This window comes from Crocodylus siamensis, chromosome 4 (assembly GCF_052110815.1).
Source record: "Crocodylus siamensis isolate JL-2025a chromosome 4, ASM5211081v1, whole genome shotgun sequence".
In the NCBI taxonomy this organism is placed as follows: Eukaryota; Metazoa; Chordata; order Crocodylia; family Crocodylidae; genus Crocodylus; species Crocodylus siamensis.
In genome coordinates this window covers 153,807,109-153,824,529 of record NC_143398.1, presented here as the reverse complement: position 1 = coordinate 153,824,529, position 17,421 = coordinate 153,807,109, and the positions used below count along the sequence as shown (strand labels likewise).

The following is a 17,421-nucleotide window of genomic DNA, read 5'->3' as shown; positions in this document are numbered from 1 at the left end:
CTTGGGGGCTCAGACAGTAAAGAAGTTCTTCCTTATGTCCAGCCTGAATCAGTTGCAGCAGAGTTTGTGACTGTTTGATCTTGTCATCCCTTGGGGCACTCTCTGGTGAACAAACATTCCCCCAGATCCTGGTGAGCACCCCGATAAACTTATACATGGCCAGATCGCCCCTGAGTCTGCATTTTTCCAGGTTGAAGAGTCCCATGGCTCTCAGCCTCTCATCATAAGGCCTGTTTTCCTGACCTCTGACCATGCGCGTGGCTCTTCTCTGCACTCTCTCAAGCTTCTCCACATTTTTTTTGAATTGTGGAGCCCAACACTGGATGCAGTACTCCAGCTGCGGCCTCACCAAGGCTGAGTACAATGGGAGAATGACGTCCCACGATTTGCTTGAGAAGCATCTATGGATGCAAGCCAGCGTTATGCTCGCTTTACTAGCCGCAGCATCACATTGAAGGCTCACGTTCATCTTGTGGTCAATCATGACTCCCAAGTCCCTTTCTTCTGTAGTGCTACCCAGCATAGCACTGCCGATCCTATAAGCATGCTGCGGGTTCTCCTCCCAAGGTGGAGAACCTTGCATTTTTTGGTGTTAAACACCATCAGGTTCTCATCCCCCCATTTCCTGAGCCTGTCAAGGTCAGCCTGGATCGATCTCCTATCCTCAAGTGTGGATGCTTTACCCCAGAATTTGGTGCCATTGGTGAACTTGGCCAGCCCACTTCTGACAATGTCTACATTATTAATGAAGATGTTAAAAAGTATAGGCCGTAGGACAGAGTCTTGAGGGACCCCACTGGTTACAGCGCACCTTGACTATGACTTCCATTAGCCACCACTCTCTGGGTCCTACCGCGGAGCCAATTTCCCAGCCAGCAGATTGTGGTGAGGTCGAGGCTGCAGTTGGCCAGTTTTGCCAAGAGGTTATCATGGGATACCAGATTGAAGGCTTTTTTAAAGTCAAGATATATGACATCAATCTCTTCTTCCTTGTCCAGGTGATACGTCACCTGGTCATAAAAGGAAATGAGATTGGTCAAGCAAGACCTACCCGCAACAAACCCATGCTGGGTATCCATCAGGATATTGCTGTCAGCTAGTCTGTTAAGGATGGCCTCTTTGATAATCTTTTCCAAGACCTTCCCCAGGATAGAGGTCAGGTTGATGGGCCTGTAGTTTGCCGGATCTACGATAGGCACCACATTGGCCTTCTTCCAATTGTTGGGCACTTCACCAGAGCACCAGGAGCTCTTGAAGATCTGTGCCAAGGGCTAAGCTATGATGCTTGCCAGCTCCTTGAGTACCCTTGGGTGTAAACCGTCAGGGTGGCTGGCTTGAAGGTATCCAGCCTGTCAAGGTGTTCCTTCACAAGGTCAGCTTTGATGAAGGGTAAGGAATTTCCCTCACCCAGGCTTCCCTGACTCACAGTGGGCAGAGGCGTCCCATGGGACTGGTGAAAAACTGACGCAAACTATCCATTTAGCAAGTTTGCTTTTTCATGGGCATCGGCTGTCAGTTGTCCCATCTGGTTTAGCAGGGGCCCAATGTTGCCCTTGCTTTTCCTCCGGCTCCCCACATATCTAAAAAAGGACTTTTTATTGTCTTTGATATTTGTAGCTAGCTGGAGTTCAGTTGCACCCTTGGCTTTCCTGGTTTGCTCTCTGCAGGTCCGGACCAGAGCAGAGTATTCCTCCTTGGTGGTGGATTCAGTCCTCCATCCTTTGTAGGTCTTCCTTTTAAGATGCAGGAGGTCTGCTAGTTCCCTGGAGAGTCAAGGGGGCTGCTGTGCCCTTTTGCTGCCTTTCTTCCAAGATGGGATAGACTTTGCTTGCACATCCAGAATCACTCCCTTGAGGAGCAACCACTCATTTTGAAGTCCCTCCCCTTTGGGTTGTGGCCGTTCAGATCTTCCTTTCTTCCTACTGTGTTTATGGTATTTTATTGCCAAAATCTAATTAAATTCAAAAGCTTTTGGTATCACCTTGTAGGTATGAACCTTGGTCACATCCCTCTTCATGTTCAAAATCTACCGGTTCCTTATTCATTCCTGCATCCAGTACCTAACTGTCTCTTTTGCTTCTAAAATGCTTGTAGTCTGGGCTTGAAAACTGGTTGGGCGGTGGCGGGGAGGAGGATTTCCATGGAAACTTATGACAATAACAAAATTAATTTATTTTTGTTTACCTTTTCTGTGGGAATTTCTGACTTTTTATTGAAAAAAAAAAAGAACCCCCCCCCCAGAAAATTGAGTGTTTTTTGGTTAAAATCTGCTTCATTTTCAGCCAAAATTGTTGGCCTTCTGATAACAAATGGAAATATTTGAGGAGAGCAGACAGCCTCCATGAAAAATTTTTGTGCATTCAAAGACGCACTTTCCTGTAGGAAAAAAGAGTTTGGGTAGAACATTTTCAGGCAGCCCTGCTCACCTGATTTACTTAAACCTCTTGCTTCTCTTTCCATTCCCTCCTGCTCCTTTCATAAAGGCAGCCTGCAGCACTGTACCTAGACTCCTGGAGGCCCCGGGTGAACTTTTAGTATCGGGCCCAATTTGCCAGAAATAATGATGATAATAATAAAAAAATTACCATTTTTGGGCCCCCTTTCTGTCTGCACCCCGGGCAGCTGCCCAGTTTACCCATGCCTGTGTCCAGTCCTGGTAGCATGGGACCTCTGGATCACATTCCACAGCCAGCCTTGGTGCTCTTTGAGACCTGGCGTTTGGTAGCTCTTGATGGGATCAAATGCTTTATCTGCTTCCTGGCTGATTTTCCAAATTTACAATCAGCTTTTTCCCTGTCCATCTCCCTTAGTTCCTCTTCCTTCCTCTGCTAGTGTTTGGCATTTAAAGGATTTCACAGGGTGCATGAATGCCACCTGCCCCCGGAGGTTGTGGAGGGGACAGCGAGTTCCCGCAGGCGATGGAGGTGATAAGTGGGGAGCTCCCACAGGCAGCGGCAGTGCTGTCAGTGGGAGGGTGTGGGAGGGTGTGGTGAGCACTGACCAGTGGTTGGCGACCACCTGCAGACGGCACCGGCAGTGGTGGCGGCAGCCAGCGGCGATTGCAGACTGCCCGCAGATGCCTCCAGCAGTGTCGGTGGCAAGGGGGGGGGGATGGCAAGTGGTGACTGCCTGCTGGTGCTGCCGGCAGTGTCACCTTTTTGCAAGGGGTGCACCGCCACACTCAGGGGGTGCATGTGCATTCTATCCCTTTGACCTTTTCCCCCTGCTTTCTTCCCCCTCTGTTACCTGCTTTACCTTTTGTCTTTCTAATTTCTACTTATTTATGTTCTCACTGACATCCTGCCACACTTTAAGCTTCTCTCATTCTTTGGAGTCTCATCATCAGATGAGCAGAGACTCCCTATGCCTGAAGAAGGGTGACTGCACACAAAAGCTTGTCAAGAACTTTCTTCCAACTACTCAGTTGGTCTAATAAAAAGATATCACATCTACTCAAAGAACCTTGCCGGTCTGTAATTTTTCACGTGTTTGTCTGTTGTTTCTTTGTCTTATGTTTGAAACTGCAAATTGTTTTGCTCAAAAAATGTTCTCTTTAGAGAATGGACTATTCTTGTTCAAGCATTTTCATGACTTTGGTGCCAACACCTAAAGTTTAACATTAAGTCCAGTAACACTAACCTAGCTTTGTGGTAGATTCCCATCATTGTGTTTGCCCAGTGTGATCCAGGTGTTTTATGAGCGTGCTCAGCATGAGCTTCATTCAATTAATTTCTTAGTTGGTTTCCATGACTGAGCACATACTGTTTCTAGAAGCAGCTTAAAGATAGACAATATCTTTTTAATGATGGGGAGGGGTTTTGCTGGTTTATGAAGAATATAAAATATGGGGCATTTTTTTCCCCCGTGCTGATTGGGGAAAAAATCCCCTTTACTTGAGTAAATACAGTAAATGGTTTGAGACCAACACCTCTTCAGTGGGTTCATCTATATGTATGCTTTACTGTGGTCTGAGTAATTAGCGCCACAGTAAAGCAACACTGTCTACCCATGCACCCATATTAGAGCTTAGTAAATTAATTAACTCTGCTGTAGGTCCGGAACAAGTACTATCTTACAGCAAAGTAGTTACATATGCTGAAATGTACATGCAGACAATGACCAGGGCTGGCTGGGGAACGAGGGAGCTATATTGCAGGGGCTGCCTGCTGGTTATTCCACACTGTAGACCCTTGTGCCCTAGCCAGCCCCCCCACAGCACGGTGAGCCAGGGCAAAGCAGCTCCAGCCTGGCAGGCTGACCCCTTGGAGCCCCTGTCAGCTGGGGATGCTCCGTTTCAGTTCAATGTGCTGCAATTCTAGGCACATGTGTAAAATGCTGCACTCAGGAGCAGTAAACTGCAGCACAAACTGAGCCAGAGTTTATTGCTACTTGTTAATTGCATGTGTAGATGCACCCAGTGGGCGCATCTACACATGCAGTTGATCTGGGATCAGTTTACTCACAAGTAAACTACTCTACTCTAATGCTCCTAGGCAGGTATTTACACATACATGGAAGCAGAAGCAGATTTGCTGCTAATGGCAGAGGCAGGGACAGAGGCAGAGGCAGGGGCAGAGGCAAGGGCAAGGACAGGGTCTGGCAGGTTGTGGGATGGAACCGTGGGTCGCTCGTTTAGGGATGTAGTGGGGCCTTCTGCCAGGAGAGGCATGGGGGGCATGTGCCCCCTGGATTTGTGTGCAGGGTGGAGGCAGTTTGTGCATGGGGCATTGGCCTGGGAGCTGTGTGCTGGCTGAGCTGTGTCCCCTGGCTCCCGGGACAATGGCAGTGGGGTGCAGAGCCCAGTGTGCAGTGGCAGCCTGCCTCCACCCTGTGCACAAATTCAGGGAGCACATGCCCCCCCAAGCCTTCCACCCTGCACCCCTGGACACCCTGCCTGCAGCTGTCCCATAACCCACCCAGCCCTGGGGACCCATTCACCCCAGCCCCTGCCCCACTTCCTCCCTCAACGTGGGAGCTTTGATCTGTCCCAACCCTTTGCCTGCTGCACACCCCTTCTCCCACACACACTTACCTGCTGGGCAATGTGTGTATGTGTCCCGCACCCCCAAGCCACAGCCCTGCAGCGCTGCTGCTGCCCCTCACTCCTGACCCACAGTACCCCACATCCTGCCAGGGAATGCGGGAACCCCCCTCTCTGGGCTCCAAACCCCACACACACCCCCACAGCCACCCACACCTTCACAAATTCCCCACTCCCCAACCGTACAAAATACCTGCATAATTTTGCCTGAGTTTGTCTGAGCATAGTTTTGAGTTTTTATCTGTCCAATTAAAATCATGATTGCAACCAATTTTTTTTAATTGTGCAACTAATTGCAATCAAATTTTTAATCATTTGACAGCCCTAGTTTCAACTTTACGCCTGAATAGATTTTGTTGCACTTACATCTTCTGCAAAAACTGCATCCCATGCCATGCCACGAATGTCCCATAACTAATTTCTGCAATAAGATTTCCACGAAGATTTCTGGGAAAAGAGACAGTTGTAGAAATAAATCCATCCTGTTGCACAGGAAGTTGGTCATAAGCAATTTTGATTCATTCGAACTATACAAATCCAAGATGGAGGGGTGAGGAAATTATGTTACTTTCTGCATTTGTTTAACCTGTCAAGTAGGGGAAGTGAAATGCATGTGTGGTTAAACTTTTTCTATTCCAGGATATAGCAGGCCTTTAGGCAGCATCCTCTACAATATCTATGTGTGGACAACCACACACTGGGGGCAGACAGCATGCTGTCATTGGTCATCCAGAGATCTCTACTGATCTCCCTAGCTACATATCATCGAGTGTTCTGGTACAGCCATACTTCTATAAATAATGGTAACAAAGTACTAATTGATTCTACCAGCAGACAGGTTACAAAAGTGTAGACAGTCTTCTACAGCATCACTCATTACACATTACATAAAATCATCTGGACAACTTACAGAAACTGCAAAAAAGGAAGAGGCTCAAATGCACGCTTCTCAATAGTCAGGATTTTATTGCAGGACAAGTCCCTGTTAAAATTAAGAGCATGAAATATTAATTGTTTCTGAACTGTAACATTTCCTTTCATTCCCTTTGACATATACAGAAATGACTGTAAGTAGTTATGATTGAATTTGGCATATCTATTCAATATCACCCTGTTTGTATGCATAATTTATAACCACTCTGGTGACTTAAAATAAAAAAGCCCAACTAGCTCTTTAAGGACTTTTTCATCACTGTTTCATATCTGTGACTTCCATTTTGCTCTGATCCAAATCCTTCAATGGTGTCCAAGCCACAAATGAGTTAAGGCTGGACTTTTTTCAATAAAAAGAGAATGGAGTCTATAGAGGAGCACAGATTAGCAGTTATGGAAGGTGGGCCTTGATAACTGCTATACCAGTAGGCTTCAGGTGATTCTTGGCAATCAAGAGGGCTGGAGTTAAATCGAGACTCCAGCTACCCAACCTTTAGTCAAGTGGGGCCTTTTCCCCCTTTTTATTGATGTCAACCAGAATATCAGGAACAGTATCTCCTCTCACTGGCTCAGGGGACTCACATGGGAGGTTATCACTTTTCTATCAGCAACAGATTACATGACACTTGCTGACGTTGGACAGCTTCAGTTTTGAAAGTTATGAAAGAGTAGTCTGTTTCTTTATGGTTATTTCCCACAACTTCGTCCAGGTTAGTATCCAAACTGTATCTCACATCGCATACTATATGTCATTGAGACCAAGCAGCCAGGTTACTTATAATAAAAACCTGGGTGTTCCATTCAGGGTAAAAGGAAATAGAAAATTTGCCTCTCAATGGAAAAAAATAATCAACCATAATGAGCCTAAACTCAGTAGAGATTACAGATTACTGTTAAGTAACAGCATGTGAATCATCTGAGCCCTAAACTCCAAATCAGGGCAATCAGGGTTACTACCCTCCCCTCCCTGCCCTCTTTGGGGCCTTCTTTTCTTTTTCTTCCTTTATATGCCTCAGAGCATGGACAGATGGCATCACACCTCTATAAAAAGTAGTTGACAGACAGTGCAAACTATTAAACAGGGGTAAATTCACCCAAACCAGTGGAGAATTATCTCTGGAATAACTAGGTGTCACAGGGTGGGGACCCAGGAGCAGCTGTGATCTCTCCTGGTGCCCCCTACCGTGCCAAGTTGGCGATCAAGCACCCTTGTTCTTGCCCGCCGTGTCTTTGATGGTATCGGTATTATAAGGGAGGCTGCCTTCTTGTCCCCCTGGACACGGTGCTCTTATTCATCCTGGCCCCTGTTCTGCCTAGATTGGTTGGTGCACCCAGCCCTATGGGCTATGCGTGGCTCCTACCACCCCTTATACCACGCCCCAAGCCTCTCAGGTGTACTGGATGTTGTTGAGTCAGTTTCTATAGCCTGCGCCCTTGCGGACGCTCTCCGGGCTAGTGTTCTCCTGGCACTTGCCCTCTCCAGGGCTCACCTCTGTACGCTCGCCCTCTCTGGGGCTTCTCCCAGTACTTGCGCCCTCTCCGGGGCTTCTATTCGTGCGCGCCCCCTGGGCTATTCGCCTATGCATCCTCACGGGCACTCCCTATCTTCTCCTGCAGTTGCTGCCCACCCTGGGCCTTTTCCGCGCGGTCTGTGTACGATCGCCCTCCCTGGGGCTTTTCCTGCACAACACTGCCCCATTGGGGCCTGTCGCCGCAATCACGCCGCCCGCACTGGGGCCTGTCTCGCGGCTCCTGCAATTGAGGCTCAGGTGGCCATAGCCATGCCTGGCCCCCAGACTCCCTTCTCGGGTCCTACGCCCCACTAGGGCTTCCCACAATTGGGCTCAGGTGGCCTCAGCCTTACCTGGCCCTCAATCCACCGAATCCCCTTCTCAGGGTTGGGGTCAGTGCACCCCCTAACTACTGTGCCCTCTCTGGCACCAGGAACCCTCACGCTGCTGGGGAGCTCCTATGAGGCCTCCTCCACCCCTACAACCTCACCCGGTACTCCGGTGTAACAACAAACAAAACCATCGGCCTCTCAGCCCCAACTCAAACTCAAGCCTCCTGGCCAAAACGTAAACCCTAAGCCCTCTGGCTAATCATCATTTCCATCCCTGCCAGGGGCGCCTCTGCCTAGTATCCTCACCCATAAGCTGCTCAGGCCATCAGGCTCCTCACCTTGGCCTGCTCCAGCAGAGCTCCATCTTCCGCGACTGCCAGAGGCGCACTGCCCTCTTGATCTCAGCTTAGGCTGTTTATATAAGCCGGGCCCTGCCCCCTTCCGGTCAGCTGACTGACTGCAGTTGTCCCGACAACCAGCACCTGTCCTTCCCTCTAGGAGCAGGCACTTCAGTGCACTGCGACACTAGGGTTAAACTCCACCAGTGTAAGTTACACTGGTTTAGGGGTCATCTGTTTGTGTTCATCCTGGGGTAGCTATTTGCTCAAGGCAAGCAGGCTTTTACTTGCTCCCTTACCACTTATTGACAAAGTGCAGTAATAGCAGCCTACTGTGTGCAGCCGCTCCAGGATGGCAGCTCCTTGGACCAGTCCTGATCCTGGTGTAATCTACATGTGCATACAAAACCAGGTACCCTCATATCTGTCAGTACCCTCAGCTTTCTCTTTGCTAAACTGTTGTCCTTGTTCCTCCAAAACCACTTGACTAATCTGGCTCTTTTGGTCATTTGCCATCCAAGATTTAACCATCATCAGTAGCTTTTCTAGAGAATTATGTATTGCCTATTTGGTCTTTTTTTGGGAAAGATAAAAGAGAATGCTACAGTGATTAACCAACAGAAGACAGAAAACAAAAAAGACATTGCTATTTTTACACTTCATTTGTATCAAATTAACTCACACACTCCTACACCACAACACAGGAAAACCCAGAACAAGAAAAACTGAATCTCAAGGGAAAAGTAAAATATTATTTGTAGGTTGGGGCATTAAAGAGACAGGCCATTTTTCACAAACCATCATGTCCTTTTAACACTTGTAAGCATGAATGTGAGAAGGCAAAGGTTTAGACTTTTTGGCTTTTTTTTTAAAATGGGGATAAATTAATATAGTACTTTCACTATTTGCCAAGAAACCACAAGAGTCTTCAAAACATATCAAGGATCATCTACATAATTATAATATTCCATTGATAGGGACAGGCCTGCTATAAAATTCTAATTTCCCAGTTCCCTTGGGTTTGCCAGATTTGAGATGGAAAAGCCATGCCCCTTCAAACAGGACAAAGTATGGACTCACAAAAAATTATTTCCCACAGTTTTGCTATGCAGGATGGAACAATGCAGATCCCTGCCTGTGACTTTACATCTGGTTACTGTGGAATTAATTCAGGATTTCATACATTCAGAAAAAGGTAATAAAATAGCTGAAAGGTATGGTTATGCTGGACAGAATGCATCTGATCTTGGAAGTAGGAGCGGAGACTGCCTTGAGGTCCCAGGGTGTATAGGAGTTGTGGCTGAACACATGGCAAACAGTAAATGAAAGCAATCAAATGAATGTCAAACTTCATTCAATCCCATTGCTGCTGCTGAATTGATCAAAGGGGATAAAAGGGGGGGGAGGGGTAGGGAAGGAAGGAGGCGATAAGCAAGGAATTAGCCAAGATTCTGACCTCAGATTTTGTTCTCATTGCAAACCTGCTCTCTTGATAACAGCTAGTGGAGACAAGAGGCAAGTATTTTTTATCGTGATGTAGCTATCTGAGGTCAGCCCTATGCCTCCAACTGGTGATGTCTTCTGCTAGCTACAATGAAGGAAAAACAACAGTGTGTCTCCACTATATTTTGCACTGACGGCATTCTCACACTTGGGGTACGCCTATACTGCTCAATTATGGCACTAGGCAATGCTATGGTGAGACAGTATCAACTTCACACATGTTAATCCCAAACTAAAAGTAGCGTTACAAGTCTCCATAAGGGTGGTGTCCATGCCAGTTAGCTTTACCACTCAGCAGAGCTTATCAGTACACATGTAGTGCTGCACTACAGGCACTATATTACTTCTGGTTCAGGAAGTAGTGTGTGTGGGAGAGCACAGCACGTTTCAGCACAGTGCTGTAATTTAGCAGTATAGACATACCCATAAAAACACATCTGTTTCTGCAATGATGATACAGAGTAGGACAAATGACCCAAAATAGCATGAGCAATAAAATAGTATGAAGTGAAACAAATCTTGTTAAAAATAGCATTGCTTTTTTTCCAAGTTCTCCCCAAGGTGCCAACTTTAAAATTAATTGCTTTGAAACAGCCCAGATGATAGTAGCTCACTATTGCCAACAGGAGGAAAGGATTTCAAGAGCATGTATCTTTTGTCTAGTACAATGCTTGAGTGAGGAATCCTGCAAATAAAGTACTCCCCCCAAATACACACGTACAGGTGCTTCAGTGACAGCAAGCCCTCAAAAGAATCTTTCTGCAGTTGGCTCACACCATTGCCCCTGAAGAGTCTGAAAGCATAAATAAAAGAGGTTTTACTTTGCTGTATCAAAATAGAAGTAAGATATATATACAGAGGACAAGCTTTTGTGAACCCAAATACAGTTAATCAGATACTGTGACATGGATCAAAATAATCATTTTCTGTTTTGTAAAAAGAGAACTAGATACTTATTTTAAGAGGAACAGTGTTAAAATGACATCTATTCTTAACACCTTGACATCCAGAACTGTATTTCTCAGAAGCTATGGAGTCATTTTATATTTCCTCTTCTAATTAGTCCAATAAAAGCTTCACACTTGCTGACTCATGGGCTCACAAGATAAGTATGGCTCCAATTTACCTCCTGTTTCTCAGACTGGAACAATGGAGGAAAGATGAGCGCTGAGCTAGAAGGTTTCCAATCTATTTCTGCATCTAACGAGGAGTGGGCAATTATTTGGCCTCATGGGCCACAGAGGGAGTTTTGGTGAGCTGTCAGGGGCTGGGTCGACACCCCCTATCCCCCTGTGCAACAGCTCACCAAATTCCCTCTGTGGGATGAGGCTGCGGGTGGGCAGGGAGTGGGATGGGCGGGTGAGGCCAGGATCACAGGAAGCTGTCACAGGGTGGTGGTAGCACAGGGCCAGGGCAGAGCTGTGATCCGCTGCCAGCATGGCCCTGCAATGGGCACTGGTTCTGCAGGCAGGGCCATGCAGGAAGTGGATCATGGGTCTGCCACAGGCCTTGGCCCCATGCTGTCACTGACCCATGATCCTGGACCTGGCCCTGGATGCAGTTCACCGCTTGCCCCATCCCATCTGCCTGGCTGTGCACCCTGCCCATGGAGGTCCCAGCCAGTCTCCATGGAGACCCTGGGATCACCAGGCAGTGATAGGGCAGAGCCAGGACCAGGGCAGAGCCACGATCTGCTCCCCACACACCCTTGCCTGCAGAACCAGTGCCTGTTGCAGGGGTGTGCAGGCAGCAGATTGCTGCTCTGCCCTGGCCCTGGCCCTGAACTGTCCCTACCCTGTGATCCCAAGGTCTCCATGGAGACCATCTGGGACCTGTGCAGACAGGATATGCAGCCAAGCAGGTGGGATGGGGCCTCAGACAGAGAGCTGCGTCTGTGGTTGGGTCCAGGATCATGGGATGACAACACTGAAGGGCTGGGGCCTAGGACAGAGCCATGATCCGCATCTGCACACCCCTGCCTGTGGAGCCCACACCCACTGCAGGGCAGTGCAGGCAGTGGATTGCAGCTCTACACAGGCCTGGCCCCACACTGTCACTGCCCTAAGGTCCCAGGGTCTGCCTGGCCCCGTCTGCCCTTTTTGCTCCCTGTCGCCCTGCAACCCATCCCAGCTGCCCAGCCAAGTGCCCTGGTGGGAGGGGTTCCAGCCTCAGCAGTGGGTGCGGGGTGGATGGGCTAGTGGGCCTTTGTGAGACTGAACACTAGCATCTTCCACAAAGTCACTTGTTCACTGTTATAATAGTGAGGTAGTTGAACAGACTGTCTAGGGAAGTGGACTCTTCATCACTGGAGGTGTTCAAGAAGACATTGGAGAGCCAGGCATGAACTAGACATAGCTATGCCAATGCTCTGCCATGGGTCTTCCCCATGCTTCTGGGCTTCGCTGGTTATCCCCTCCCCTCCTTTCTGCTATGTATGTCAGGGAGTTTTTAATCCTCCCTCAGAAGCATTGGGAGTTGGCTACAGCCAAGGCTAGGGACCGTGGGTGGGACATAGGGGTGTGCCAGTGCTCCTGCTGGGACCAAATTCTCCCTGCTGGTAGGGACTGTGGAGATCTATGCCTTCGCCTGTAGCAGGGGCACAGCCCTCTACCCAGGACCTCTTGAGCATATACTGACAACATTTCATAGAAGCAGGATATTGGCTGCCGTGGTCCCCCTGCTTTCCCTATGGCAGGTTTGGGTGTTAGGTCTGTGTTGTGTCAGGGTTGATAGTAGTCTTACATAGAATTTAGATTATGGCTTGTATGGGTTGGTTTGGATAGGGATAATCTTCTGGAGGACCCTTCCAGCCCTACTTTTCTGTGATTCTGTTTCTAAGTCAGCCATTTCTGCCCAATCTAAACTGCATAATGATGAACACCCAATTGTAAAATGATTTAAAATCTCTTTATGAAAAAACTTTAACAACCAGCTCCTGTGAACTATTCAATTAACGACATAAGCAGAAATAAAATAAGAAAGTATATTGGAAAACAAAGTATGGTCATTCTGGGCCTTCATTCCGGGAAAGAAGGTCTTTGGTAGCCCTTTGGTAACCTCTGTTGCAGCATTCAGTTCCATGAGGTGGATATATGAATGGCCCCAGTGGATAACTGTATCTTCTTCAAAGACTCATCCTGATAACTAGCAAGTTTCAAAGGATGGAGACCTGAAGAGGTTGCCCAGCATGGATTGTTATGTTTCTTAAGCATGTCTGTTTAGTCACAGCTGTATTGCATAGTGCAGGGATAGTCAACTGCATCACAAACTTAAGCAGCTTATCTTCTTCATTATAACAGAGCCAATCTAACTATGCTACAATAATGCATGCCATTCTTATCATAAGCCTATCTGCATTAGGCCACAAACATACATTAAAAACAAGTAGCGTATTCACAATGGGAAACCACCCGAGTAAATTTTTAAAATCTTTGTTAAGAAATAAAATATATTTAAGCAAAAACAAAACAAAACCCCTCTCTGTGGACTTCCCTTGTTCACTATTAGATTTTCTACACTGTTGAGATGAAAACTGGCAGAACAGAGCCAATTTTAACTTCAGGTGCCGCTGCTCAACCTTTTTTGAAGTGCCTCTGTCTTCAGAATGGGCCCATTAAACCTAGCAGGACTTTCAGCTTTCATTCTTTGAAAAGATATACTTTAAACCAGAGAACTGATTATTGTTCATCATTATTACCCATTTCTTTATCATCCTTCAACTGCTCCACCCTAAACGTGAGTGGAAATTACATGCATACGCTCTTAATTTTCTGAAGGCGACTGGCTCAAAAATGGAATTAAATATATGGAAAATAACTTAACTCTGGGGTGTAAAATGTCCAAAAATACTCACAAATACTCAGCCCAAGGATATCCTCTCCATGCTGATTTCTCAATGGAAGAAATTGAGTTCCCACTGAAATCTCTGTGGAGAAAGAAACATTATCATCTTTAGAAAGCTGGTTTAAAAGTGGATAATATTACGCAGCAGTGCTTGTAAACCAAATACTTTGCAAACAGTTCCTCTGTTTTCTATTTGTCAAGGCCAGTGTTTAGTCACAAAAGGGATCAATCATGTTCCCAACAGCAAACTTCTGTTGATTTTGATGGAGCAGGATCAAACCCTAGTCCTCTCCTTTCATGCAGCCTAAGTCCTCTCCCCACCTTGCACAGCTCAGAATCCTCCAGTGATTTCTGCAGAGAACTGCCATGGCTGATTCTGGCTGAAAGAAACTGTGGCAATTAAAAAACTTATTTCCTGCAAAATCAGTTATTACTGATAGAAGAAGAAAACTGGCTTTTAGGACTTTGATATTAATTCACCTTTATTTACAGTTGTTTTTTTCTGACAAAGACAGATCGTTTACATTTGTAAATTGCAAGCTAAGCCTTCTTAGACAGGACCTTCCTCTGGCAGGCTCTCTACCTGCTTAAACCTTGCCATTTTATTTAATTCCCAGGCAATCCTCTTTGTTTTAACCACTCTCTCAAGCTGCTGTGTTACTTCATAGGCAGGTCCTGCAGCAGTCGTGCAGATGTTTCATAGAAATAGGAGGCTGCCCCACAAACTTAAGCTTATGTTTTATTTCCACCCCCACTGCTGGATGAAAAATTTTGCCTCTCTGCAGGGCTGCTACTTTCCCATTATCGAGATATCTTCAGCACCCCCATAGTGCATTTAAGGGGGAATTCATCCCTGTATGGATGCAGAGCCCTATGCAGGGCTTCCCTGGTTTGTACTCCCAATAAAATGGTCCATACAGGTTGTTGAGCTCAAGTCACCCTCACTGTCACCCTGGAATGAATTCAGCATACATACTTTGCCCTGAGCTCCTGTCAGAGATGGGATGTTGCAGTATGCTAGCTTGGCTCCAGGGAAGCTTTATACAATACACGTATGAAATAACCACCTGTGTGCTTGATAACAGTCCAACAGAAGTCAATGGAAACCCCCCATTGATTCCAACAGGAAAGAGACATAACTTATATTTTATAACATTCTTTATGGGAACAGCCCCAACATGTTATTCCATAAACTGGTCCAGACACAGGGGAAATGAGTCACTAGTTCCTGCTGCAGAAACTGTCTCCAATTCCTCCAGTGATGAGCCACAAATCTTCTCTTGGATGCCAACCATGCTACCCACTTCTCCATTTCATTAACTAGACCATATCTCTACCTTCTAGCCATAAAAGTCCCTTTGAGGTATCTGACAACAATAGCACTCTCACAATTTAAAGAATCCTTCCTGTTTTCTGGTTGAATATGACTAACATGCTACACTTTTCTTCACAGTCCCTTACCAATAATGATACCTAGAATCACAGAATCATAGAATAGAAAGTTAGGGTTAGAAGGGACCTCAGGAGATCTAGTCCAACCCCCTGCTCAAAGCAGGACCATCCCCAACTAGATCATCCCAGACAAAGCTTTATCTAGCTGGGTACTGAAAACCTTGAAGGATGGAGCTTCTACCACCCCTCTGGGTAACCTGTTCAAGTGTTCTACTACCCTCCTAGTGAGAAAATTCTTCCTAATATCTAAACTGCCCTTGCTGCAACTTGAGACCATTGCTCCTTGTTCCACCATCTGCTACCACTGAGACCAGTCTAGCTCCATTCTCTTTTGAACCCTGCTTCAGGTAGTTGAAAGCTGCTATTAAATTCCCCCCCCCAACCCCAGTCTTCTCTTCTCTAAATTAAATAAGCCCAGTTCCTTCAGTCATTCTGCAGAAGTCATGTCCCCCAGCCCCGTCACCATTTTTGTTGCCCTCCACTGGACTCATTCCAATTTGTCCACATCCTTTCTGTATTGGGGGGGCCCAAAACTAACCACAGTACTCCAGATGTGGCCTCACCAGTGCTGAATAAAGGGGAAGACATACCAGTGACCTACTGGTAATAGCTACCAATGCAGCCCAGTATGGCATTTGCCTTCTTGGCAATAAGGGCACACTGCTGGCTCATATTCAGCTTATTGTCCACTATAACCCCTACATCTATTTCTGCAGAGCTGCTGCCCAGCCAGTCCAGTCAGCCCCCAGCCTGTACTGGTACGTGGGACTGTTCCGTCCTAAGTGCAGCACTTTGCACTTGTCCTTGTTGAACCTCATGAGATTTCTTTTGGCTCAATCCTTCAATTTGTCTAAGTCACTCTGAATCCTAGCCCTACCTCCAGTGTATCTACTGCTGCCCCCAGCCTGGTGTCATCTACAAACTTGCTGAGGGTGCACAATCTTCCAGGTTGTTGATCAAGACATTGAACAAAACTGGCCCCAGGACTGAGTCCTGGGGCACTCCATTTGATACCAGCTGCCAAGCAGACATTGAGCCATTGATTACTATTCTCTGAGCCCAATGCTTTAGCCAGTTTTCTATCCACCTTAGAGTCCATTCACCCAGCCCATACTTCCTTAGCTTGCCTGCAAGAATGCTGTGGGAGATTGTATCAAAAGCCTTGCTAAAATCTAGGTACACCATGTCCACCAGTCCTCCCACATCCACGGAACCAGTCACCTCATCATAGACAGCAGTCAGGTTGGTCAGGCATGACTTGCCCCTGGTGAATCCATGCTGACTGTTCCTAATTTACTTTTTCTCCTCCAAGTGGTTAGAAATGGATTCCTTGAGGATCTGCTTCATTATTTTTTCCAGGGACTAAGGTGAGGCTGACTGGTCTGTAGTTCTCTGGATCCTCCTTCTTCCCTTTCTTAAAAATGGCTACTATGCTTGCCCTTTTCCAATCATCCAGACCTCTCCTGATCACCATGAGTTTTCAAAGATGATGGCCAATGGCTTGCAATCACATCAGCCAACTCCCTCAGCACCCATAGGTGCATCTCATCCAGCCCTGTGGACTTGTAAAGGATCATGCCTAAACAGGGGCCTTTGGAGCTCCCTGAAGCAGACAGAAAAACTTGTGTGTAGGGCCCTGAAAAATCACAAGGAAATTTTGACACAAAAAACCTAAAAAAACAAAAAAACCAACACAGAATTGGTTTAAATCAGTAGGAACTCATCAACGAGAAATTCCATCGGACAAGTCCCAAATCTCCTCAAGGTAAGGTCTAAGTAAGTTTTATTCTTTTTTTTTTTATTTTTGGTTTACTTTGTGTGCTTGTCCCTTCCTTCAATTTTTTTCTTTTCAATAGAAAATATTTTCAGGATATAGCTCAGCCCAAAGACAGAGTGACTATAGAGCAGTGCAAAAACTGAGAAGTTTTTGCATCATATTGGAGAAAGCATCTCCCTCCCATTCTCAAACCCAATAGAATTGTTTCTGTTCAAATTTTTGAATTATCTTTTTAAAAAGTACCTTTAGCAGAGTTCAGACTTGAAACATTTCGGCTCAAAAGATGAATGTATCAGAAAGATGTGAGTGACTAAAAGTGGGAATTAAAATGGCAAGTTACAGAACTTCCCCCTTGGGGTTGTAACCGCTAGCCATGCACAACAGAGTGAAGAACAGAGATTAATGGGGACAAAATCATAAGGCATCAGATGCTACAAGGCTGCTAGAAAGGAGAAGCATCACTCAGTGCTTTCCATGGGACTATGAGTAGGTGGATAGAAGGAGAAAATGAAGGATGAAAATCACACAAAAATCTCACATAGGTGACAAACCTACTTGCTTTTCCTAGACAGAAAACCCTACATGGAGTGTCCTACTTCTACCCGTAATAATCCTTCCCTTCCCACATTATCATGTATTTACTCATCTTTATCATGGATCCTCCCCCTGTAATTGAATCATTTCCTTTCCA

At 46.3% G+C, this 17,421-nt stretch overlaps 1 protein-coding gene across 1 annotated transcript in view; it reads right to left on the bottom strand.

Annotated features, from left to right (window-relative positions):
* Positions 1 to 13,869, bottom strand: part of LOC149866825 (leucine-rich repeat-containing protein 37A-like) — a 33,867-nt gene extending 19,998 nt beyond the window's left edge. Inside the window, exons 1-5 of the mRNA XM_090041655.1 lie at positions 13,823 to 13,869; positions 13,512 to 13,583; positions 10,380 to 10,451; positions 5,952 to 6,023; positions 5,408 to 5,488 (exon numbers count right to left, since the gene is read on the bottom strand). Of these exons, the coding sequence (XP_089897781.1) occupies positions 5,408 to 5,488; positions 5,952 to 6,023; positions 10,380 to 10,451; positions 13,512 to 13,583; positions 13,823 to 13,869 (344 nt within the window). The remainder of the gene's footprint in view (positions 1 to 5,407; positions 5,489 to 5,951; positions 6,024 to 10,379; positions 10,452 to 13,511; positions 13,584 to 13,822) is intronic.
* Positions 13,870 to 17,421: the final 3,552 nt, after the last annotated feature.